This window comes from Bombus pyrosoma, linkage group LG1, assembly GCF_014825855.1.
Source record: "Bombus pyrosoma isolate SC7728 linkage group LG1, ASM1482585v1, whole genome shotgun sequence".
Classification (NCBI taxonomy): domain Eukaryota; kingdom Metazoa; phylum Arthropoda; class Insecta; order Hymenoptera; family Apidae; genus Bombus; species Bombus pyrosoma.
This window is the reverse complement of record NC_057770.1, coordinates 10,120,425-10,145,198: the sequence shown is the minus strand read 5'-3', so window position 1 is coordinate 10,145,198 and position 24,774 is coordinate 10,120,425. Positions and strand designations below refer to the sequence as shown.

At 38.1% G+C, this 24,774-nt stretch overlaps 2 protein-coding genes across 7 annotated transcripts in view; both read right to left on the bottom strand.

Moving 5' to 3' along the window:
• Positions 1–17,364, bottom strand: part of LOC122570691 (plexin-A4) — a 430,296-nt gene extending 412,932 nt beyond the window's left edge. For 2 of the 5 annotated variants that reach the window (XM_043733405.1, XM_043733388.1), the window contains exons 1-2: positions 17,176–17,364; positions 14,817–15,803 (exon numbers count right to left, since the gene is read on the bottom strand). The gene's annotated coding sequence lies outside the window, so the exon portion shown is untranslated. Of the gene's footprint in view, positions 1–14,816; positions 15,804–16,680; positions 16,789–17,069 lie in introns of those variants that run through there. The other 3 variants (XM_043733398.1, XM_043733415.1, XM_043733425.1) reach the window with 3 other exon arrangements.
• A 5,762-nt stretch (positions 17,365–23,126) lies between these two features.
• Positions 23,127–24,679, bottom strand: LOC122577663 (putative GTP-binding protein 6). 2 transcript variants are annotated; one of them, XM_043749118.1, is made up of 3 exons: positions 24,650–24,679; positions 23,656–24,565; positions 23,127–23,582 (listed from the first exon to the last, which is right to left on the bottom strand). In XM_043749118.1, exons 1-3 carry the CDS (start codon positions 24,667–24,669, stop codon positions 23,142–23,144), a joined length of 1,371 nt encoding a protein of 456 aa, XP_043605053.1. In that variant the 5' UTR covers positions 24,670–24,679; the 3' UTR covers positions 23,127–23,141. The 2 variants fall into 2 exon arrangements, with proteins under 2 accessions (XP_043605053.1, XP_043605044.1); XM_043749109.1 differs by having other exon boundaries at positions 23,656–24,679.
• Positions 24,680–24,774: the final 95 nt, after the last annotated feature.

Genomic DNA, 24,774 nt, shown 5'->3' with positions numbered 1-24,774 from the left:
CAAACGAAATATTCACAACTATTCTTATCGAAACAATACATCGCTACCTCAAGATACCCATAGTCAAAGAAAAAATATCCAAATTCAGTAATAGATATAACATAAGAGTTAACAACCACCAAAACCCACTAGTTACTCAATTACTTGACACGTCGGATCAGATCCGCAGGCTAAAAAGACATTACCCTTTAGATTTAAGCGCTAGATTCAACTAGAACCAAACACACGATAAACACTTATTAAGCACGACATAGTACTACGCCAGAAAAATTTACTTATAATTCTCAATGAGAATTGATTGTAAAATTCATTCAAGTATAAAAAAAAACTTATTATTCACGTTATAGTACCACGTCAGAATAATTTACTTATAATTCTCAATGAGAATTGATTGTAAACTACTTCCAAATAAAAAAAAAGTCTTTCATTGGCATTACCAGACGAATCAACAAGCTTTTTATATGTTTTATATATTTTTTATAATACCTCATACATGATGCCTAAAATATCCAGAAAGGACGTGATCGATAGTGATAGTGGTGATGACGAGCATTAATTTGAACCTGACAAGATAGAAGACGACGATAGTGCTTCAGGCAGTGGAAACGAAACCCGTTCAATAAGAAATCGACTCAGACGTTTCAATTTCCACTAATAGCGACAATGATGATGAACTAAATATTGATGAACGTAATACGAGCCTCGACAATGAATAACGCAAACGTTCAACGTGTATATTTTCTCAAATGAACGCGCCAATATCTCTCGTCCATAGCAATCCCATCCGCAAAGGGTTAATAGTATTGTGCACACCGTTAGATAAAATTTACAATTTAAACTCAGAAGCATGATCGACGATAGTAACGTTCTTGTAATGCCTATACAAAAGAAAATAATAAATCTAGCGACGAAGAAGATAAAGAACACTATTGTCTGATCCGCACGAAATCCTAGGCACTGGGGAACCAAACGAAAAATAGGTGCAATGTATCGAATGTAAGAATGTGTAAGAAAAATTTACTTATAATTCTCAATGAGAACTGATTGTAAAATTCATCCAAATAAAAAAAAACTTACAAATTCTTACAATGAAATTTGTTTTACACGTTTTTGTTGTCACTATCTTTCCCTGTAGTTGGGCAAGACTCTCAATTATCCGTACGTTAACATTTCCCTGACCATAAATTATATTGCACGATTATATTTTGATACAAGATTGTAAAGTATCGACGTATATGTGAGTTTTAATTCTTTGATACAAAGTTTGTTGAAAGTCTAAGTTAGAAAGTTAACCATGTTGAAGCAATGCGCCATCACTTACACACAGCATTAGACTAATAATTTACGCTAGGCGTTATACGAAATCCACGAGGTCGTAAATTCGCTCATATCCAATTTTCTAACGGTTACGAATTTCAGTAATATAATCAATCAGTATGTAATAATAAACTGTGCTGGCGCCTAGATAGGCATGACCTATATTATCTCTCCTATCGTATATCAGACATACTCACAATTATCTCGATAGAAAGCATTCCACGTGACTAGGTTGCGTTTTTATTTGACAATCTAAGAAAAAAGCAGGTCAGTGCTTCCGACCGAACGGTCAACTATCGCGAGTTTTAAAAATTCTTGCGTCACACAGATTGGAAAAACAGCGAGTAATAGGAAAGATCGTGGATTGTTTGGAAGGTGATTTCGTTTCTTGCGCGAAAGTGAAAGACCATTTTTTTTTTTTTTTTATAAAGAAAAACAGTTTTATTAAATCATGTAAATTCGTAGCAATTTTTCGTGTTGTTATGCGACGATTTGCTTCCACCAATGTGTTTATTATTTGATCATCAGCCTCGACTGACCTTCCAAAACGCGGTACATCTTTGAGATCTCTATCCACACAAGGCACATAATTTTCCTTTTTCTTTCTTGCACTGCGTTTCTATTAGGTTGTCTTTCTTTTACGGACACGTCTTTTACAACGATGCATCTTTATACAAACATGAAACCTAATCTATCAAACATTGTGATCTTTATCTTGATGGAACAAAATAGATCATATGTAATTCGATAAAATAATATAAAACGGAAAATGTTGTGCATCCATTATTTCCTTACAAAACGAAAGAAACTTCTCGGACGACCTAATACCTTACTAGAATAATACCTTACGATCAAAGTATGACAAAAATGCACGCTTTGCTTTTCCGCTTATAACAATTTTTTTTCTAAACGAAGCTTGAAATGTCAACCGTTAAAATGTACGATATAACAATCTTATAAATTGGAATAAAGTTAGCTCTTAAAATATGACATCTAAATAAAAAAAAAAAGAAAAGAAACAAAGGAATTTACTTTAAGAACGACCCAATGGAATAATCTACCTGGCTGTAGTCGCTCTGAAATATCCTGTATATCGTATACTGCGAACATCGGATGATTCTAAGTTCGAGCAAGTTAGTTACATCGGATCAAGCAGAAGAGCGTGGCAAGTAAAGCGTGCTCGAGTATTTCACAATCGAACGAGCACGGGGCCAAACGGGCTCGACTCTCGGTGTATCGGCATCTCGACGCAGGGAAAGAATGCTCATTAAATCCAATTACCACAAGTTTCGTCGTTAGACGGTTCGAAAGATGCGCGTCGATAGGAAAGGAAGGGAAGCTGGAAGCCGACGATTTCCACGCTTCGATGGATCCGTTGTATTTTGTCTTAATCGCGGTGCAACCGCGTTCTCCTCTCGTGAGGAGGAAAATTAAGGGGTGGAAGCGAAATGGAACGATCCACGGGAAAAGACAGATCCGTGGAATCGATTAGACGCGATCGCTGTAGATAAGACCGTTTTCCATCGGAGTTACGATGGAATGGTTACGGTGAATTTGCAAGACGACGAGCGCCAATCGATGTTCCTCAAGAACAACAAGCGCTCGAATCGTACGTATTAGAACGTTTAGGAAAAGTTAAGAAAATCAGGGATCGGGTTGTTGAGAAATTGTTTAAAACGTTTAAAAATTATTATCTTATTCTAAGTGTTGGACTAGAAAGAATCTATACAATCGATATTAAAATAATAATCTCATTGATTTGGTCTGATAAAGCTCATCGGTTTTTTCTCCACATTTGTTTCATTTTGATACTCGCATTACCACTGTATTTGTTGTTATTCGATTCTTTGGTTGTAAAGCTCGTCCTTCGGAGGACGACACATTTGTACAATTTATTGTGACTGTGATATTACTGTAATTCTTGCAAATATATGTAGCGGTATATGCGATTTAGGACGTTTCGATACAAAAATCCCTCGCATAGATGTTTTGCCACAGAGGATTAACACAGTACAACGCACATAATGTAATAAACAAACTCTGAACAAAGCAATTTCGCTGCTACGTGCAACCTACAACCGGCGACAAGTTCAAACCTTTCGGTACACCCCTCGGCCAGTATAAATAGACGACCAAGTCCTCTAGTCAGTCAGACGAACGAATTAATATCACTAGCAGTATCAGTATCGAGAATATTAGTATCAGTACCGCAGTATCGCGCAATCTTATAACGAGTATTATCAAGCGAGCAACGCTTGCGATTAACTTTGTATTCTACATTTTAAAATATCTGTAAATATAGTTAATTAAATTAACTCGTCTCGTTATTGAATTAACCAACAACACGTCACACCGTCCACTACATATACACATTGGATAATAACCTTGCACGAGTAGAAAATTCCAACATATCGTTCCCTTGGTAATTTGGATTAATTTCGTACTAATACGGCAGCTGTTCCGATACTTGTGAACAAGAACGTACATTCTTTGATTCTGTTAAAGATATGATAAAGTAACTGCTGTTAGGAAAGTTATTGTCAATATCATCGATCGTATCGAGCATCGAATGTGAACAAAGCGAAAAACAGATCGAACGAACGAGAATTCTCGCGATGCCTGGACGAAAAGCAGACGATCCGAGGAGTCAAGAAATCAAGGCGGAATAAGGAGAGGAAAACGAAACGAGAAGGAGTAGAAAAAAAAAGAAAAAGAAGTACAACAGGGGAGGAGATCCCTTTCCTTGCCTCCTCCTTTCAGACACAAGAGAAGATGGTGAAGTTTGGAAAGCCCGAGGCAACCTGGAAGACCGTAGAAAAGGAGAATTCCTATGGAAGGGGCAACGAGAAGTTTCAGGAGAGCTACAGGCGGCCAGAGAAGGCCCCGGGAGGACGACGAGGCGGCGAAAAAGCGAGAGAGACAGGGAGACGGACGCTGACAATGAGAAAACGAGCCACGGCGACTGGACCGAAGAAAGCAAGCTGTTGAAAAAGAGGAGAAAACGTAAGAAGGGAAAGCATCGGAAAGAGACAGGTAGATGGGAAGAGTGGGCGTAGAAGAATACCGACGGCCATCGAAGAGAACATAAGAAGACCCAAACTCTCTGTTATTCGACGAGCATTGGTGAATTTAGAGTATACTACTGGGAATAGTACTATTTTGTATCGTTAATTTTCTTCTCCTCTTCGGTAAAAAATGCTCTAATAACTGTTATTAGATATTAAGGATCGATGTTAGGGATGAAATTTTTAGAATTCATCTAAAAATGCGTTTGAAGTTCTCAAGGAGAACATAAGAAAGCTAATGCTCCGTTATTCAGCGAATATTGAAAAAAAGATACGCTGCTGGAAAATTATTATTTCGTAGCGTTTATTTCTTTCTTCTCTAACGTAACAAATTTTGTAATCAAAAATATGTACGTTAATCGGTAAAAGAAATCAACGTTCAGTAGCCGATTTTTAATAGAACGTTCGTATAAACCCTCGGTATAATATTTAATAGATGGAACAAATTGCTATTTAGATTGCTTTCGTCGGGTTACATTCGTAAAAAATATGAAATTGCATAAACATTCGCAGTCCAGTTATGACTGTCATCCTATTAACTTTTACACTACGACATTCGACTGTAATAGAACTTTACTGCATATCCATTCGCTGTGGGATTTTTATTTAATTCAGGTATATCGTTAAAATCTATTTTCTTTCGCTGTAAGCTCCAAAAATGATACTGCTCGTGCTGTACGAAGAAGATCGAATACTAAAGGATTTTCCTCTTTTTATAAAATTGATGCTTCTCAAAAATAATTGGAGAAGGTAATTGCACAGCGTAATTTACAAAAGTCGGACTTTTTATATGTTGCAACATAATTAAACCTTCAACTGAGATATTCTATTCTAAAAAAGATAAACTTAAAGATTAATAAAAAAAAAAGAAAATTAGCGGAAGATTTCTAAAAACTTTAAAACACACAATCGCGGAAATACGATAACTAGCCTGTGTGTGTCCGCTAATGCAAACGGATTAGCGTGTTACCTAATGGCGTGCGACTCGTTTCTCAACCTTTTCGGTACGGTATGCTCCGAGACACGCCTTTCTTGTCTCTCGTGCCGGCGTTTGCATGAAATTCCGTCACATGTTAAACGATTCACCTCTTGCATTATAGAGCCACGGTAAGCAAAGCAAAAGAGCTCGTGATTCGCAGATTTTATGCGCATTACACTACCACGCTGCGCTTGAAAATTGAATATGTTTCTCTTCTCCATTCACAACGAGCTAACTGCCACGACGTCGTTCAAACTAAGAAAGCAAAATTCTAATTTTAAAACCAGATATCTCGGAGTACACTTACACAGGAAACTTTAATAGGAAAACGCAAAAAATCGTAGCTAACAATCTTAGAACAAACTTCTCATACATAAAACTACTCTGAAACCGAAGTAGATGTACATCTGCCAATTACGAAGTAGAGAGCCTCAAACTCCAACGTAAAGTGAGTAAAGAGATGACAAAACAAAATGTCGAGAGCCATTTTGAAAGTAGACTGGTACTTGCGGAACGAAAAAATAAACAAAGGAACCGATATATCCACGGTGAAAGAAGAAATGATCAGGTACAGCCGGGTTATATCAATAACGGCTGAAGAATCGCCACAACAACCTGGCCAGAAAATCGCTGAACATCACAGAAGAACGCGGAAGATTGAAAGAACTCTTTACTTTTACCGTACAAATTTAACGCCATAAGCTAAATACGATATCATAATGATACACCAGTGGATCTACTCCCATTCGTGTCAATTTAATTCATTACTGAGTATCGTTGTACGATAGATCGCAAAAAATAAAGAAAAGAGACCGAGAAGATTTCGAGAAACTGTACGAAAAGTCTGGAGAGAGCCTGGAGGAATATTTCGCACGTAATCGAACGGAGCGGACTTTGGTCGTTTCACGAGCATAAATCACGCCGGAGTATCAAGACCTTTAACGTGTGCAGAAACAACGAATGTCGAGCTATTGCATATTCAAGGAGCGGGCGTTGAGTGAAATCTGGCCGAACCAGCCACGATTACGTATATCCGATGCACGATCAAGACGTGCCATTGTTTCGTCATTACGTAGCCACGGAACAGCCTAGATAAGCTTCAACCTCCGTCATAGTTGACGATTCTGCGGCTGGTCAAGCCGGAATGTATCCCAACCATGCACGCCACTCTATCCTCCACGCATTGAACCATCATTTCTGACGTTTCAACGTTCTACGTTCTACATTTGCTGGATTTTTCTTCTCCGAGTACGCGGTGACGAACAAAAGTACTAGCACGCGCCAGCTTATTTTATAAATTTCTATATGGATTCGTAATGCTGTTTTTGTTTTGTTATCTCTCTACTGACTTTACGTTAGAGCTTGAAGCTCTACCTCGTAATTGGCAGATGTACGTCTACTTCGGTTTCAGAGTAGTTTTATGTATGAGAAGTTTGTTCTAAGATTGTTAGCTACGATTTTTTGTCAATCAGCCACCAAAGTTCTCTATGTCTTTCGTTTATTCAGACTATGCAAAAATATAAGAGGAGCTAGAAGAAGCTACCTACGGAGGAACGATCGATTTTAACGTAAACTTGTGAACTAAAGCTAAACATGAGGAAACGAATGAAGGATGAACTCTCCGCTGTTATGCTAGGCTTTAGACAAATTAGGACAAAATTTGAAACACTTGCAATGAGAACAAAGATTCTTTTCGACGAAATTCAAGGGTGAGGTTTTTCTTGGATCGTCGATGATCGAGTTTAACATTTATAGACCTGTTAGATTGTCTTCCTTTTACAGACACGTCTTTTACAACGACGCATCTTTATACAAACATGTAATCTAATCTGTCGAACGTTGTAATCTTTATCTTGATAGAAGAAAATGGATCATACGTAATTAGATAAAATAATATAAAACGAAAAATGTTGTGCATCCATTATTTTCTTATAAAACGAAAGGAACTTTTCGGACGACCTAATACTTCCTCTGAAAATACGAGATACGTTTTAAGGTGAGATATATGTATAGTAGTATATGTAGTAATATATATACTATATAATATATATTACTATATATACCATATAGATATTACCCATATAAATATTAGAGTTTCTTCAGAAAATCAATAACACTGTTAATATTTCAAGTTGCCCAACATTATTACACAAAATCGACAATATTATATTGACAAGATATATTGATCCTTTTAGTTGAGAACTTTTAGTCGAAATATGGACAATATATATAGATAGACTGAGAGTACTCTTACGCTACGTAGAAATTCAGTATACGTATGCATAGGCTTAAATAGTAAACTAAATTATTGCGAATCGCTTATGAGCCAACAATACCACTGCGAAATTAAATGTCGCCACTGATAACCTACGGAATAAATAAATAAATATTGACGGTAATAACGATACAGTATAGAGAGAAAATTATGTCTCCACTACTTTCCATATCAATACGAGTGCCACAGTGGTCGAAATATAACGAAAGAAAACTGAAACTTCGCATTATGATCGCCTCATACGCCTCGCGTGTGTGGACGAAAATAAAGCAGGCGAAACAGCAGTCAATGGAACGTGGTATAGTTGCCGGTACAATGATGTTTTGGAAAGATGGTGCAAAACGAAGGCAGCTGGAAAAAGAGAAGGGCCGAGGTAGCCGAAAAGGACACGGACGAAAGAGAACGGAGACGTATAGTTGAAAGATGAATTCCGATGCAAAAAAGAAGAGAAAAAGAAAGATTCGAAGAAGAGGAATCGAGGGACTGACAGGGGGATCTGGTGTTGGTCCACCGGCGAAGAGAGAAAAAAAAACCGGTAGAAACAGGAGTACCGAACAGTCGAACAGGTTGAGGTCAGGTCGCGAGGTATACCTTAGGTCCGGTCTCCTTTGGAATTCGCCGAACACGCAGAGGATATTAAAACCAGTCGAGTAATTTCCTCTGGAACTCGTCCGCTGTCTAATTAAACTTTTCCATTTCGATCAATAAGGAACAGAAAGGCAAAAAAATGTGGCCGGCATATTGATATCGATATACAGTTCCTGGACGTTGAGTTCGGAATATACGAAGGCTAAAAGAAGAACACGGTAAGTGACAATTTTCATCTTTTGTGAAAGAGCAATTCTAAAATTCAGTACGTTCTTGCATGCAGGAAAAAGTATGGTATTGGAATTAAACAGATATAGTTTCATTTTCTTCGTAATTGCAGACGTATTTCTTGGCATAATACTAAAATACTTCGTAGGAATCTAAAAACATTCCAATTCGTTTGTCCTAAATGCTTTTTAGGTGGTTTTATGATATCTTATATGTATCATCAAGTCTGATGATCCTAAGTTTAGATAAAATTCGATATTTTGTTGTAGAATGCATATTATTGTGATAGCAAGTCGCTGTTCTATCCGGAGCATTTAAATAATTGCTACACGAATATATTGTTATGTATTACCTATGTATATACTTGAATCTATATATTTTAAATGGGACGAATAACGACAGAGATAGCTGAAAGAAAGCGATAAAACTCCAGATTTCTCCTATCTCTTCTAATATAAAATGTCCTATTAGCATCGAAACTTGGGACCACCTAACTCGACGATACATAGGATATTGTAAAACCAATCTATAAGAGGCGTTCCTTGCACGGTTATCGGTAGAAATGAAAATCCTTTCTCACGTTGATAACACGAATCGCCTGAGAAGAGAGAAAGAATCCCCAGGAAACGACGAACGCTCGTCTCATTATCGACGAAACTCGGATATACATATACATTAAAACGAGCTTCAAAGTCGTGACGAGAAGAAAGATACGCTGACAGAGGCGGAATTAAACGCGAGATTCGTAGAGAGCGATAGAAAGAGAGGGGAAAACGAGGGGGAGGAGTGGATTAGTTTTGTAATAAGGAGGAAACGATGTTCGTTGAAATGCGAAAAGGACGGGCACACGTTGTTACGGGGTAAAAAACGAACGACGTGAACGAGAAGGAAAAGGTGGGTATAGCGAGATGGATGCATTCGAAAGGACTGGCCCGGAGAGAAAGGGACCGCCAGGAGAAGAGGATCGTAGAGGTGAGGCCCCCTTCTGGCCGAGATAACTGAGGACACTCCGAGAAGGCTCCGTGGGACTGGCGGAGCTGCGAGTTTCTTCCTTCTCTTCTCTCTCACGGATACGAAACCGAGAATCTAGGACTCGTCGTGTATACGCGGTATGTATATATGTATATTATATATGTATGTACGTATAACTGGCTATAGCGGAGAGGCACGTCGTGCACGAGGCATACTCTTCTCGATTCTTCCTCGTGCCCCACGTTTTCTATAAGGGCGCCGTGCCCAGTTGCATCACCGTGGTACAAGCTAGGCGGTACAGGTCGTTTCATCTGTACTTTAAACGAGACGCCTTGTTCCCCCTAACGATTTGTGTACTTTCATCGGTCCACGTTATGTTTATGTTCTACACGCTCTCTGTAATAGCTCATTGTTCGTACGTGCAATGATACCGAGGATGGATATCGTCCAAACGTGGGAAGAAGAGGATGATGGTAAACCTCTCCGTGGAAATGTACTGGTTTAACGTTTAGAAGATATAGGATTTAGAAAATATCTTCTTTCTGGATGTATTCTATTCGATGTAGATGACATTGGTCTATCAAATTTAAACTTCCGGGAACGTTGCATACAGTGACTCATGAAAATATTTGAACATTTATGTTTCTGGAATTTTATTAACACCGTAATGAGATGCGACAATCGTGATGAAATTGGTAAAATTTCGAACCTAACAGAAGATGTATAGTGAAACTGCAACTTACGTATTTAATGTATCAGGTAAACAGCGATCGAATGAATTGAGGACTTTCAAATGAATTCAAATTAATCGGAACGAGGTTTTAATGAAGACGAGTATAGAGATACGAAAGGATATTTCAAATCAAGTGGATAAATAACATGCGATAAAGAGGTTTCAAGTTGCTTGAATCGAAATCACTTGAAATCAGGTAACATGAGTAATCTGAACAAGTTGCAGTACGAATGCATGTCGAGCATGAGAGAGAATGGTGTTTACAAATATTTGAAGAATTCTGTTTTTCCGATAGTTATTGCGTAAGGCCACGTTGTTCGGAGAGGATCTTCTCGTCAAACAAAACTATGAGAATGGTAACAGACCCCCGCGAGCTCCAGAGAAACAATTTACGAGTGGAACCCTCTGAACAAATACATCGAGTAATCCGACGAGCCCTCCTGTTATTTCAGGTACCCTCTGACCCCAAATGACCCTGTCCATATTTTTTTTTTTCTCCGATCGATCCGATTAACACGGACGGTATTTGAAAAGGATTTTCGCGAGTAACGTTTAACACGCGAGAACCAACAAATCCTTTCTTCTTGCTCGATCAAAGTATCGTAACGTGCATTTTTATATTATTTTCATACGAACGATCCGATTAATTAAAGGAATAAAATCAAAGAAAAGATTCATTTCATTCTCCAAATATTGCTTACCTCTATTAAAATTTCTTCACTTTTCAATTACAAAGTAAACTAGGAAGAAACGATCAAGAAGCGAGCTAAATTCCTAAAAATATTTCTTCCTTCGTTTTTATTTAAATTTCTTCCCTCTTTAATGCCAAAGTAAAATACTCGTAGAAAGAAACGACGCGACGGTCAGACGATTAAGAAGCCAAGCCTCATCCACGACGAAACGTGGCCTGCTTTCGTTAACGACGCGCGCAACACCGTTCCTTTTCGATGCAACTGCGAAAAGAAAGAAAGTAAAAAAGGACGAGGATGCCTACGCGCGCGCCGACCTCGTTCCTCCGCTATCCTTCCTCATATTCTCCAGTGAAATTGCCCAGGGTTGCCGACGGAAGGCCCAACTATAGACTTTTTGAGGTTAACCGCATCGCCAGTACAGCTTTTAATGGTCAAAGCCACGAAAGCTGCTCGTATTTTAAGCCCGCTCATCGTGATCCCAAGCGAAATTCTTTCATCGTCGATTAACTTCAAAACGGAATACCGGGTAACCGCTAACGAACCCGTATAATTATGAATTTCTTTTGGATTCTGCACGAAAAAAAGAAAAGGAAGAAAGAAAAAAAATATGCCACCACCGACCAGCGTTTCCTGAAACGATTGTAACAAAACCATCCGCCACCCCCAAGGGGTTAATGGTGTGGTCCAACGACCCAGGTTACGTTTCGACAAAACGACATTCGTCACTGCGTCTGTGCCTATTTTATTTATTTTTTTTTTTTTTTAACCAATGTCTGTCTCTATTCGCGAGAAACACGGCCGGAAAAACGGTCCTATTCGAGTATTGATCAGAAGTCGACTGGTACTCGAGCGTTGTATCAACGGTAATTGAATTTCAGCGTTGCACGCTGTCAATCAATTATATTTGAAAGGAAAAAAAATCGGAGGCAGAGTGGGAGGAAATGTAAAATAAAAAAGAGAGAGACTGCAGGCAATCGCTAAATATGTATATAATCTGACGAACATGGTCGCGCAAATAGCGCGTACTATTTGACGTCAATCATTTTGAAAGTAATTGCACCGTTAACAAAAATGAATTCGCCTGGCTGCCATATTCGTTTCAGCAGTGAATTTTGTTTCCTCTTATTGAAAAAAAAGAAAGAAAAGAACGCAGGGAAAAGGAGACTATAATGGGAGGAGGCGGTGAAAAGCGATTGGATTTTTATTCAATCGGCTCTAAAGAGCTTCCGCGTAAAAAACGTCTGCCCGTTCGACAGAATAATCGAATCGAATCAACGTTAAACGTATGTATCACGTATAAATACAGCGGGCCTCATACCTATAAAACAAGCCAGAAACTTCCAATTCTTATAGCGTGTCGTGGTTAACGCGAGAAGGAACGAAGTATAGCAGTTCACTAAAGTATCTGATCGTCTGTAGAAACTTTTTCTCCATATACTATGTGTGTTATATAGAAAACACTTCAAAATTTCACTACAATTAGAACGAGACGACACTATCATTATTGATATTAGCGAAATTTAAAACGAATTTGTAAGCGTAAATAAAAGTTACAAAATCTTACGATGAATGAGCTTATGGAATTATTTGTTTCCTGAGAATGAAGTATTAATCTTACATAAGTGCACTTATGTAATAAAGTGAAGAAATTAATGAAAAGCAGAGTTTGGCTTTTTGAGAAGCTCGTATAATAACCGCACATAAGCGCACTACACACGTAAAGATTTTCCACGATAAGTACTCGAACAGCTTCTCCAGCCACTGTATGTAAGAAATGGAAAATTTTAGAATAGTTTTATTGCTGTGAGACGCAGCGTATTTCCGAGAAGCGGGAATTGCTCGGAATCAGGTAACCGAAATCAAGTAACTAGCTTCGTGGGCGCGAGCTAATTCAAGATTCCCCCAAAGACGCGCCGAACGCATTAAATTAACCGCGTAATTCTCGCAAAGCATACGAACGTTGAAAATGATCACCTTAAGTAATGATACGTGTTCAGACGCTATAAAATCGTTGTACTCGTGTTAAACCATGTATGACTAAGCGTAACGTAGAATTCCCTGTAACGAAGATACGTTACTACGCGCAGGATATTAGGTGCTCGTAATTACAAGAAAATATTAGGCGAGTGCAAAGGTCTGCCGGTTCTTGCATTATCTATTAATAACATTGTTTTTTTAACCCGGTGGATATTTAGTCTTACATCGTTCTTACTTCGTTACATTCTATGTTTAATAGAAAGATACTTTACGGAAATATTACCACTAAGCCGAACAAAAGGAAATCGACGAAGACGCAATGATTTATTTATTTCGTTTTCGTCGACAAATTAAATAAACAATATGTAAACACAGAAAATAGACGATGATATTAAAAACAATTTTATTTTGATTACGTAAAAATGGCAAGTATCTAGTATTTTTATAATTCGGAATTATAAAATTTATAATATTTAATGGACAAAACAAATATTTTTCTTTATTTCTCTTCTCCATTTCTTTGCTTATACTCATAAAAACATAACGCAAATATCCATAGTGCAGTTACTATCCATCTACAATTCTATTATTACCGATTCCAATATTGAAACAGAAAAGAAAGCCAGGGACTAGAACAAACGAAGGATCAAGAGGATAAAGACGTGTTTTCAACCAGTTCAGAAACGATCCAGGGTGTAATTAACAAGGTCAACAACCTTCCAACTCCTTGTTCACGACTTGGAGACAGAGAGATCGAGGGTAAGTCACGGATACGTGCAACGTGGTATGCAACACGATGAAATTGGAGCCAGTGGTGTTTCGGTAGCGAATCAATGTCGTATTTTTCTCTTTTCCGGCCAGGAACAAAATCCGCCAGCCGGAGGACCGTCGACCAGAACACGATGCGGAGTGCGGATGAACGAAAACAAAGAGAACAGGGGAGGTATAGACAAAACACTTAAAGAAGAACTATTCTCTGCTCGAGCCTGTTTGTTTCTTACTCCACGCGGACAAGAGAGCAGGCCAGGAAGTGAACGCGGCCTGTTACTAAGCGTACAATGAATCCCGACGCGACATTGTACGTTATCATAATGTTCGACCGACCTCACAGGACAAAAACCCTCTCCTCCCGCCCCCTACCAATCCCAGAATTCATTTTTTTCGCGGACTCTCAATGCCACGTTTCGTTTCGTTTCGTTTTGCAAATATAAATGATTTGCATTCGAAGAATGAGAGATAAAGGCTGGTGAAACGCAGAGAAAAAGGATACAACGACGAAGGTCGTGGTATACAGTATACAGTATACAGTATCGTTCAAAAGTATCTGAACACTTGTATATTTCTGACAATATGTATTTTAATTAGTAAATTAAATATCGCATAAATGGAGTTGCGATGATATTATTATTTATAACCATCATAGGTATATACGTTAAATTGATTTTTGGAAATTTATATGCAATAATAAAAAAAGAACTGGTGTTCTTAATCGTCAAACTTTATATATTTTATATTCAGATTCTTTGATTTCTGAATTATAAATCATATGACTATACTTTCGAAGTTGTATTCTCTTTCGTATTAAAAATGTGCTTATTTTTAATAATAACGTTTGTTCCGGCTATACTATCCACTGTTTTCTTTGCCTGTCTTATGTTATTTTATTGAAAGACACAGAAATTGAGATGTAGCAGTTGTATCAGTAATATTACCTAAATAATTGTGTTGACGCAACATGTGCGCATATATATATGAGATAACATACATACATAGCAATCGTTCTTTAATAGCTAACTTGAATTTATATTCTATTGATTTAGAAAAAAAGGTGGAAAGTGCTATTTCTACTAAATTATTAATGTTTAAATAATTTAAGTTTAAAAAATAAATAATTTGTACAAATCGATAAAAGTGTCCGGATATGTAGTTATGAACGGTAGTGTACGCAGAATTTGCGCGAAGGAAAAAGAATTCATGGAATGTGACTCACCTAGACGGCAACGTTGTAACGCCAACGAGAAATTGACTTAACGACGATGAAGTCACAGTTTCGGACGACAGACAGGGGGTAGGGGGGGCAAAATCAGTCTCACACGCCCCCCCAATGTCACTCTGGACCCCCCGTCCTCGATGCTACTCCTTTGCAACGTGCTCCGTTTAGAGCACACACTCTCTCTTGCCACGCACTACCCGACCACTCACAGTCGTCACCAATTTTCTATCCTCTTGCTTTTTAATCCTTTATCCTCTCCGTGATCTTCTTCTCTTTTATTCGCTCTTCTATTCTCCTTCTTTTCACTCGTTCTTTTTCTTCCACACCCTTTTTCCTTTCTTTCGCAAAGGCTTTACTACTTCCTCCTTCGCTGTTCTCCCGACGGTTTAATCGATAGACACTCGCGGGAGTCTGTTAATCGGTTACACCGAGAGCGAGCACTGGTCATCAGGGGTCGAAGAAACGTGCGACAAAGAACGATAACATCGTTCGTGTTCCTCCCGCTATCGAAATACGTTTCCCCCACTCTCGATCGTAGATCACCGGTTGTCACTCTATTTTTTTTTTCTTTATCCACCACCGAACGCGACGAACGTAAATATATGTATGCGAGCCCTCGAACGACGTCGTGTATTCCTCTTTCCACACGTTCTATCAGTCCTATCTATCCCTATCTACGTATCTAACTATCTATCCATCTAGCTATCTTGTTCCCTCTCTCTTGCGTACACGGTACTTTCAGACGCGCAGAATCATCGTGCGCGCCTGTTCGATTCCTCCTATATACTTCCGATATGCGTCTTCCACGGGTTTAGGGTTTACGTACGCGGCCAGCAAAGTGATTCGGACGTTGTCTGTTGTGACACCACCATCGATTTCTTCCTCTTTCGGCCGGTACGAAGTAGAAAACTGGTCCGTGTCGATGGGAGAGGTGTCTGTCTGCTCAGTTCCAGCAACGAAGACGTGGCCTATCGTTGTACGTACCTAAAAACCATTTGCGATCGATCAGAGGCTTCCATGCGATATGACGGACGATCGACGAGTCATAAACCGAATCGAAGGAAGCGAGTGCGAGAGAGAAAGATCGCCTAATGTGCCACGAAAACTATGTACCGGGGAGCCAGTATGGCGCCGTCCTTCGTTTATCTCTTTCTCTAACCCCTTTCACTCTTTCACGCACACACGCATACATTCGTCCCTTCTCTTTCATCGCTTTCCATCTCACTTTTCTGCTACGTTCGTAAGTGCCCGTCCGACCCTCTCTCTATACCCCGATCTTCTTCATTCGCCTCTTTTCACTATACACGTATATTCCTTCCCTGTCTCTCTCGTGTTCGTTATGTTCACATGTATGCGCCTCGCCGGTCTCACTCTCACCACCACCTTCTTCCTCACTATTTCGTGTTAACCACGCGCATACACGTTCGACACTTGACTGTCACCGGCGCGCACGGGATCGTTGAATTAGTCGAGGACTAGATTATGTTAAGATTATGACACGATTCCAAATTCCACTGACTATAAAATAATCATCAAGTCACCGACGAAAAACAACGAATACACTATTAGAGCAAGATAATTTCACTGATTCATGCGACATGACATCTCCTCTTTTTATATATAACCTCAAACGACGAAATAAGAGAAACTATATATATATCCAAACTAGATGGAACACCACGAAAATGACACAAGTCGACTGAAGCGTTCGGGCCAGAGACAGAGGCGGACAAACAGCAAATGTACTAACAGCAAATATATATATATATACACACATATATATATATACATATATATATATATGTATGTAGCTCTCACGACACAAAATACACTGGACACATTCTGATCGACGCGCGCTTACCACTTTTCTCTTCCCCCGTTTCTATCATGTATCGCGTAGCGGCCCCTTCGATAGCCAAAACACGAGACACACTCGAGAGAAAGTCACCGAAAGAGCCACAGCCCACAAACAGCACCACCGTTCATCGTGTCAGGGCGCTCCGTTTCGTCGCCACTACCGGCGTGCATACCCGGTGGTTCTTCACCGCCTCGGCGCTAAAATGGCGATCGAAGTGACAGCTCTCGCCTCCTCCTCGCCGGGTTCGGTCGAGCAGCCGCTCTTTCCACGCATACTACCACGCATCGACTATATTCTACTTATCTTTCTCTCTCCTTCGATTCCCACTCGCTAATCTCTTTACATTTACTCTCTTTCTAACCTTTCTTTTTATCAGGCACACGCACACTCACCTACACACTCTTACAGCACGCGGCACAACAGAATAAGGCTCTCTTTCAATGTTATCAAGGTAGAATGGAAATCAGTCACGAATCGAGCCGGTTTTTCGATGCGTACCACGCGGAACCGACGACCACACGTAAACGCACCAGACACACTGTGTGGAGATGCTTCTCGATGGCGGCCTCGAATTCTCAGTCCCGGACGACGCCTACACCACCACCACGTACCACCTTAATAGCTGTGCTTTCCCGGACTCACGGGACTCGACTGGGCTCCGCCAGGCCACGATATCCCCGCCGCACTTGCGCCAACCGGCTATTGCTCCTACCCTTCGCGAAGATATACTAACCGTTCCTCGTTCTTACGCCCACCCCCAGCGCAGTTCTATTACCCGTGCAGACTAACTGAACCCCTGCGGAGCTCCCACGCCCGCGAAACAGCCAATGCTGGAGCCTCTCCGCAGGACCGTCTAACCTTGGCCAAGGGCGCCAACCTACCGAATACGTTTTCTGTTTCTTAACCAACATTATGATACACCGGTATAGAAGCAATGTTTCATGGTTATTAATTATTGTTAGAAGCATCGGTAGTAGTAGAACTAAAATTCATTCTTAAATAATAAAATCTGATCGCCAACAAAGGGTTTTTAACAGTGCAAATAAATGTAAAGTAAGTTTTGTTGAATGAAATGAAATTAAAGTAGATAAATATGTATAGATTTTCTACCTAAAGGCTTTGCGTAGGATTATTGTAGGTTAAGAAATAAGTAGAATTTATTACGTAGGAAATACATTTGTAAAACGAGGGTCCCAATTCCTCAATATACGGGTCTAGCACTCGCCCCGTTGAATCGTGTTGTGACTGGGTAAACGAACGAAATACTCTAATGGTCTACGTTCGTCTGTTTCCATTTGTTTCTTCGAACCCATGAAACAAATGACAATCGCGTGATAATATTCTAATCATTGTTTCATCCCGATTTTATAATATCGCGTCAAACAAAGAAAGTTACATATGTATAACATTACACAACTTTAATGACAAGTATAGAGGGAGAAAATAGAAGAGGAACGAGTGTATATGTAAATACGCATCCCTTCACCCGAACCCTTATGAAGAAACGCGCAATAGAGAGAAATATGAGAAGGGTAAAAACGAGAAGTGTCCATTTTTCTTGATTTTCTATTTAACACATTTTCACAATCATAACACAGATCACAATGATTGTGATGTTCAACATTTCTCTATATAATAGCGTTAAAATTTGGTATACTTAAAAATCGTTTATTTAACCTAATCATACCTACATAAAAATATGATTACTTCGAAATATGCCATTCTCGATAAATTCTTGTGCACGTAACAAGATATAAACAAATTGTTTGATACTTGTATATTATTAGTGTCTTAAGAAAATACGTCAAGTGTTATTACTTTCATGTAAAATCTATCTATAGTTAAAGAGATTTTTATTTATTCCATTTCTTTATAAATATATCTTATGTTATTTCATCAAAATATTCAGATATAGGCGTGGAGAGTGAACAGCGTTGATCGTTTGACGAAAAAATTTGCAGATTCTTACGCGGGGTTGACCGTTCAAATTTTTCTCCGTCTCTTTGAAGTTACCGGCTCCGCTGTTCGGCTTAGCTGATATCCATTCCGCGAACATCGGTCACGGCACGTAAAGGGGCCCACTTGAGCGTTGATTTCTCATTGCGGGACATTGTTCGACGACTTTAACGATGCAATTAATCCTGGAAGCTTGATCGCTAGAATACTCTGTCGACAGACGAAATGTATGCCTCGTCGAACCGGTGTCGTGCCAGCAGCTTAATTAATCATCATACGATAGAACTTAACGACTTAATCTTAAGGTAAGGTTACGAACTATTTAACACGCGAGTGTCGCGTCGTCTGTGTGCCATCGAACAGTTGTTAAATATGAGATGACGGGTGTTAAGTTAATATTAACATATTATCAATCCCGCGAATCGACCTCTCTATGTACTATGTACATACTGGCTACCGGGCATCTTTTGTTTGAGACGTATAGTAACATTCTTATTTATATACCATATAGAAAAAAACATATTTATATTATTATATAGACAGAAATACACATTTACTTCCAAGATCGAATAAAAAGATGAAACGAAAAATGTTACTCATCAAACAAAAATGTTACGTCATGTCTTTCTCCTGTTATCTCAAAATTTTAATATCTATAATAATATACATATGTACAATAAGCTTAATTATTCTGTGCAAAGTTCAACGTTGAATTTCAAAATGATGAAACTTAGATGACTCATACAACCTCTACTTTACTACATATCTAATTAAAAATGTAGCAGATAGAGTCATAAGAGTAGCGACAAACGACAGACACCATTTTTGTTATTTATGCGTATAGCCAGGTTTAATTCAATTTCTCGACCACCGACGGTCGGAGATCAAAGTTCTGTACGGCCGATTTCGGGCCGTTCAATCGGCGTCGCAAAATATCAAGCCGTGGGAGCCGTAATTGAATCTGTAACAGCAACCGAATCAGCGCGATGTCCAATCATTGCATTATACGAGTCACTCGCCGATCGACATTCGTTAGTCAATCGTTCGTATAATTGTTGGGTTACAGTTGCCCGGTTAAGCTACAGCTTTGTAGTTGAGGTACCAGATAAACGAGCAACGCTAACAGCACGAGGCGGAGTGACACGTTGAGTGAAAGAAATACGATCATTGGCTCGTTAGATAGCGCGGAACAAGACAGAATTGTCCGACAAAATGTATAAAAGGCCTTCCATTTCACTTTATAAATAAACGTGCCTGGAACAATATGCTGAGAAAGACATTGTTATATATAGCATGCGAATAAAATTGGTGTCAGTTACAAAATCGGAATTGTCCGTGATATATCATCGACACTTTCGCCTGTCACTTTTCCTGTTTAATCTATTCAGAATCAACATTGCGCTGCGTAACATTTCATTTGTAATTTCTCTCTAGTCAATTTATATTATGGAATTCCGTTCTTAAAGTTGCAATTGTGAAAGGAAATTCTAACGATTTACTTGGCTCGGTCATTGTTTCAAATGTTCCAATATAATCGCAATATTTATCTTCTATAAAATATTATAAATAGTAAAATAAAAAATTTACCAAACGTCGATAACCATCAAAGGCCTGTTGCATAATAATTTAAATAATGATATTAATGAATTGACAAGTTCAGAGTTACATATAGATAATTGATCTTTCTTTTACAGTTTGAAACAGGATAATCAAATAAGTTGTAACTCGTAAAATTTATTTGTAAAATTTCTATAAAATATTAAGTTATTTTATCACCAGACTTGTTATTGTTATGCAGAGTTACTAATATCTAATTAATTCCAATAATTTGCTACTTGTAGCTTGTACAATTTCTCTAACATCAGTTGAACTATGCTATACAACTGAGAGATCCAATATAAAGAGAGAAACATCGTAGCAATGAATATTCTACGCCAAATTTACAATGCATCGATTTAGAAAGGAAAATGAGCTCCTCGAGACCAAGGATTCACATATGTCACGTACTCGTTTGAAACAACAGCATAAAATTCTCACTAGCCCCATTCTGTTCCATGATCCAGTTAAGATGCGACGGTCTATGCGAATAAGATAGGAATACCAAAGAGACGTTGTTCTCGAAGAATGTAAGAAACGAAGAGTGCAAAACAACGACAGGTAATGATACATGTAACGCGTAGACACGCAAAGATTACGGAGATTAGAGTCGTCCCACAGGTTGGGAGCGGCGAGAATGTAAAGTTGTTGCTTTGTTACCTCGGTAAACAGTAGGAAAGCGGTGGAAATTAGTCGTTCGGCTAAAGCCGGTGGCAGGAGTGGCACCGCGATAATTAGGTTTCACTTGGTTCGCTTTAATAATCCAGACAACATGTAAAGTGCATTGCTGGGATCCTTGCATCCGTAAAAGCATAGCTACTCTGTATGAAAGTGTTTGGTGTGCGTGACCAACGTTAACGTTACCGCGGCCTGGCCACGGTAGGTGACAAATTTTGCAAGGACAGCCGGAATTATTAATGCCTTTTCCGCGGAGAGGTTGAGACGAGGCGCGAAATTAGCAAGCCCGAAAGCGGTACACGGTGCACTACAAGCGAATTCCAATCGAGATAATGAAAATTAACGACGTTAAAGCGACGTCACGCTCGTAATTAATTATCGCGGCCCGTTTGCCCGGTTGTCGATCGGCCTCTCTTGGCACACCGGACCCTTTCCGCAAGGGAAGGGCCATAATCGCGATATCAATCCTTCATTAATTCCCTCGGCGAAGAACGAACGACTTGCATCGAAACTCTTCCACACGACGCCACGATTAATTCCTTAAGACGCTCTCTATATCTATATATGCATGAAACACCGGCTCTATGAATTATACATCACGTCGCCGGCACCCTCGCCGCGAACTTTCTTGCGGCGGATGATCGTTCTTGCACTCGCCAACAAAGATAAGACAAATAAACCCGCCTCTTAATAAACGCCACTTCCAAAACTGTTACCCACCGATAGTTTCATCGAAAAAAGAATACTTGAAGCACGCACGAATATTTGACGTTGATTGCACGATAAAATTTTGAAGATGTATTTTTTGATTGACTAATACTTTTTTTGATATACTGAAGTACGTAAGTATTTGGACATCTGATACAATTCGATAAAAAGAGAAAGAGTGGTCTATTTGTTACGTAATAGACTCTCGTTTAACCGGCCCTTATGCGATTACAATGTATACTAATTGTCATTTATCAGTTGTAAAAAAAAATGTAAATACATGTATAAATGGTTAAAATTCCACATGTATGCATGATTAAAAAAATGCATTTATTTAGTTGGGTAAGAAAGCATGATTAAAGAATGTGTCAATGAATTTTCTGTTGGTCAATCGTTCTCATCAAAAGTTAAAAAATTATCAAAAGTAAATGAAAAAGTTTCATTTGAGAGATATATTTTATATTACGTAAAACAGTTTGAAAATATTCAAATACTTACACATTATGATAGTGTAAGTAATTGCATCCCGTTTAGCTACCGTCTTTGTTAGCTATCAAGAGTCGTACATCAAACTGCAGTTAGCTAGAGTGAGCTGTACGAGTACGTATAACGAACCTCCTTATCTCGTTTACTCTTCGCCGGATTTTCGTATCTCTTTTTTTCTACGAGCCATCCTCCACGCTTGAATTCTACTCTTCGATAACACGAAATTGCATCCTCTGCAACCCACGCGTCGCGTCTGAGGCCAATTTATATTAGAATGCGATGCACGATTTTAATGTGTGAACATTTGCATATGAAACCCTTGGAAACACTTCATCCAAGAATCCTATTTTTAAACATTTATTTTGAATCTATAAAATTAGAATTTCTATTCATCTCCATTCCAAAATGTTTCTATGTTCTGTATAATACTAAACAATTCAGTATACATATACTAATCTTAATTTTCTACCTGTTTTGAAGTCGTAAAGATCCATTAGATGTCTAAGCTTGTTTTTACGTCTAGATTTGACAGTCGTAAAGATATACGAGTACACACAATAAAGCTTTAATTCAGTTAACGAGCGCAACGAATGCTTTGGTTGAAATTTCGAGTTATGTATCATACATCTGGTATTCAGAAGCACCAACTGTAGAGAAACACGTGCGAAACACGTGTGCGGAATGGCTATCATAAAAGGGAAAATCGACTTGAAAAAGATGACTTAATCTGGAGAGCTTTGAGGTTGGTAAGTTTCATTTAATTTTTCTAGGAAAAACGAAATATTAATTTGAATTGTTGGATTATAGTTTCATGCAATAGAAAATAAGACCCTAACTAAATTAGAAAAACTGTTATGAGGATAAATATTACGCTGATCAAAATTTTTATTTGTGCTCTATAATGTATTTTCTACTATTAAATGAAGATGGTGAATAGAATGGAACAAACTGATGAAATAAAACGAATTATATAAACATTAGTCAATATAAATCAATTATATTACAACAAACACATGGTAGAGAAATAGATTTAAAGAAATTTATTTAGATCGAGTGAGATTGAAAACTCGTTTAAATTTATAAAATATAGGTAATGTCATGAATACATCCATTATTAAGTATTGTGGATTGTTAGGATCAGGCTCAGCGCTTAGAACTGTCGCTTCTTTGTACAACCACGATGCTTCCGTACTTCCATTTCCTACCCTAATACGCCTCTTTATTAAATTAGGTATATTTGTAATTTCTTTTTCTATTTTCGATCGCAATAAATCGATGCCTGTCAATTTAGTAGCAGAAATGGCAAACGTATCCTCCGGTATAATGCTTTCTATGACATCTTTTTCTACTACATCACATTTATTAGCAACGTTAATTATTACTTTATTTTCATCCACCATAGGCTTTATTGTTTTTTGAACATGTTGAATTTGAGCTCTAACATCAGGATGACTCACATCAAATATATGAATTAATATATCCTATAGAAGATTAAATAAAGTTACTTTAAGCTAGTAGATTTCAATATAATAAAAAAAATAAGATTTTACATACTGCACTTGTAGCATCTTCTAAAGTTACTATAAATGGCTCTATTAAAATTTCTGGTACATCTTGGATAAAGCCAATGGTATCGATATATAATACTTTTAACATATTTGGAAGTAATCCTCCATGTACTGTTGTATCTAAAGTAGCAAATAATTTGTCCTCAGGTTGCAACGAAGCATCATTTGTTAATGCTTTTATCAAAGATGTCTTGCCAGCGTTTGTGTAGCCAATAATAGCAATGCTTGGAAAACCATAATTAACTCTGTGCTGTTTTATCCTTTGTCTATGTTCTTTTAATTTTTGTAGTGCATTTTTTAACTTTTTTTCCCTAGTTTGTAGCATATTTTTCATTTTTTCTGTATAGTTTATTCGTCCAATATGATAATTGGTTAAATCCATCATTTTCTGCTTTATGTATGGAAGTTCCGCCAAAGCTACCTGCAATTTTGCCTCTGGTGTCTTTGCATGTTCTCGGAAAATATGAATGACTATAGAATAACGATCATAAATTGGTAAGTGAAGAGCCTTTTGCAACTCAGCAATTTGTACAAATTTCAATAAATTTGTACTAATAAATATACATGTAACATATGGACATTTTCCAATATCTTCTTTCAACGTTTCAAGAGCTCCTGCACCAACTAACTTATTTTTGTTCAAAGTAAGTAGTGGAACTAGCTTCTCACCAACAACGCTCCAATCGGTTAAAGTATTAATGAGTGCTTTTGCCTCTGCTAATTGCAACTGAGGTGTAGTATTTCTTTTCTTATTAATACCCCATTTTACATATGGTTGTATCACAAATACTCTATTTCCACCAACAGCTGTTCCCAAGCAGTCTTGGGATATCTGTTCATAGGTGTTATTTTCTTCTTCGTTCTCCTCATATTTAAATGTTATATCAGACACATGTCTACACTGATGAATAACATTTAGTATATTAAATTTTCTTCTAATATTTATTATATATTGTGATTTATTTAAAACCATAACAAACTTTTTTGAACACTGCATCATTTAATAATTATGTAATATTTGCTCCTTAAATATACACTTAAAAATAAATACTCCAAAAAGCAATTATACACATACTTTCATAACCTCAAATTTAACATGTATGTC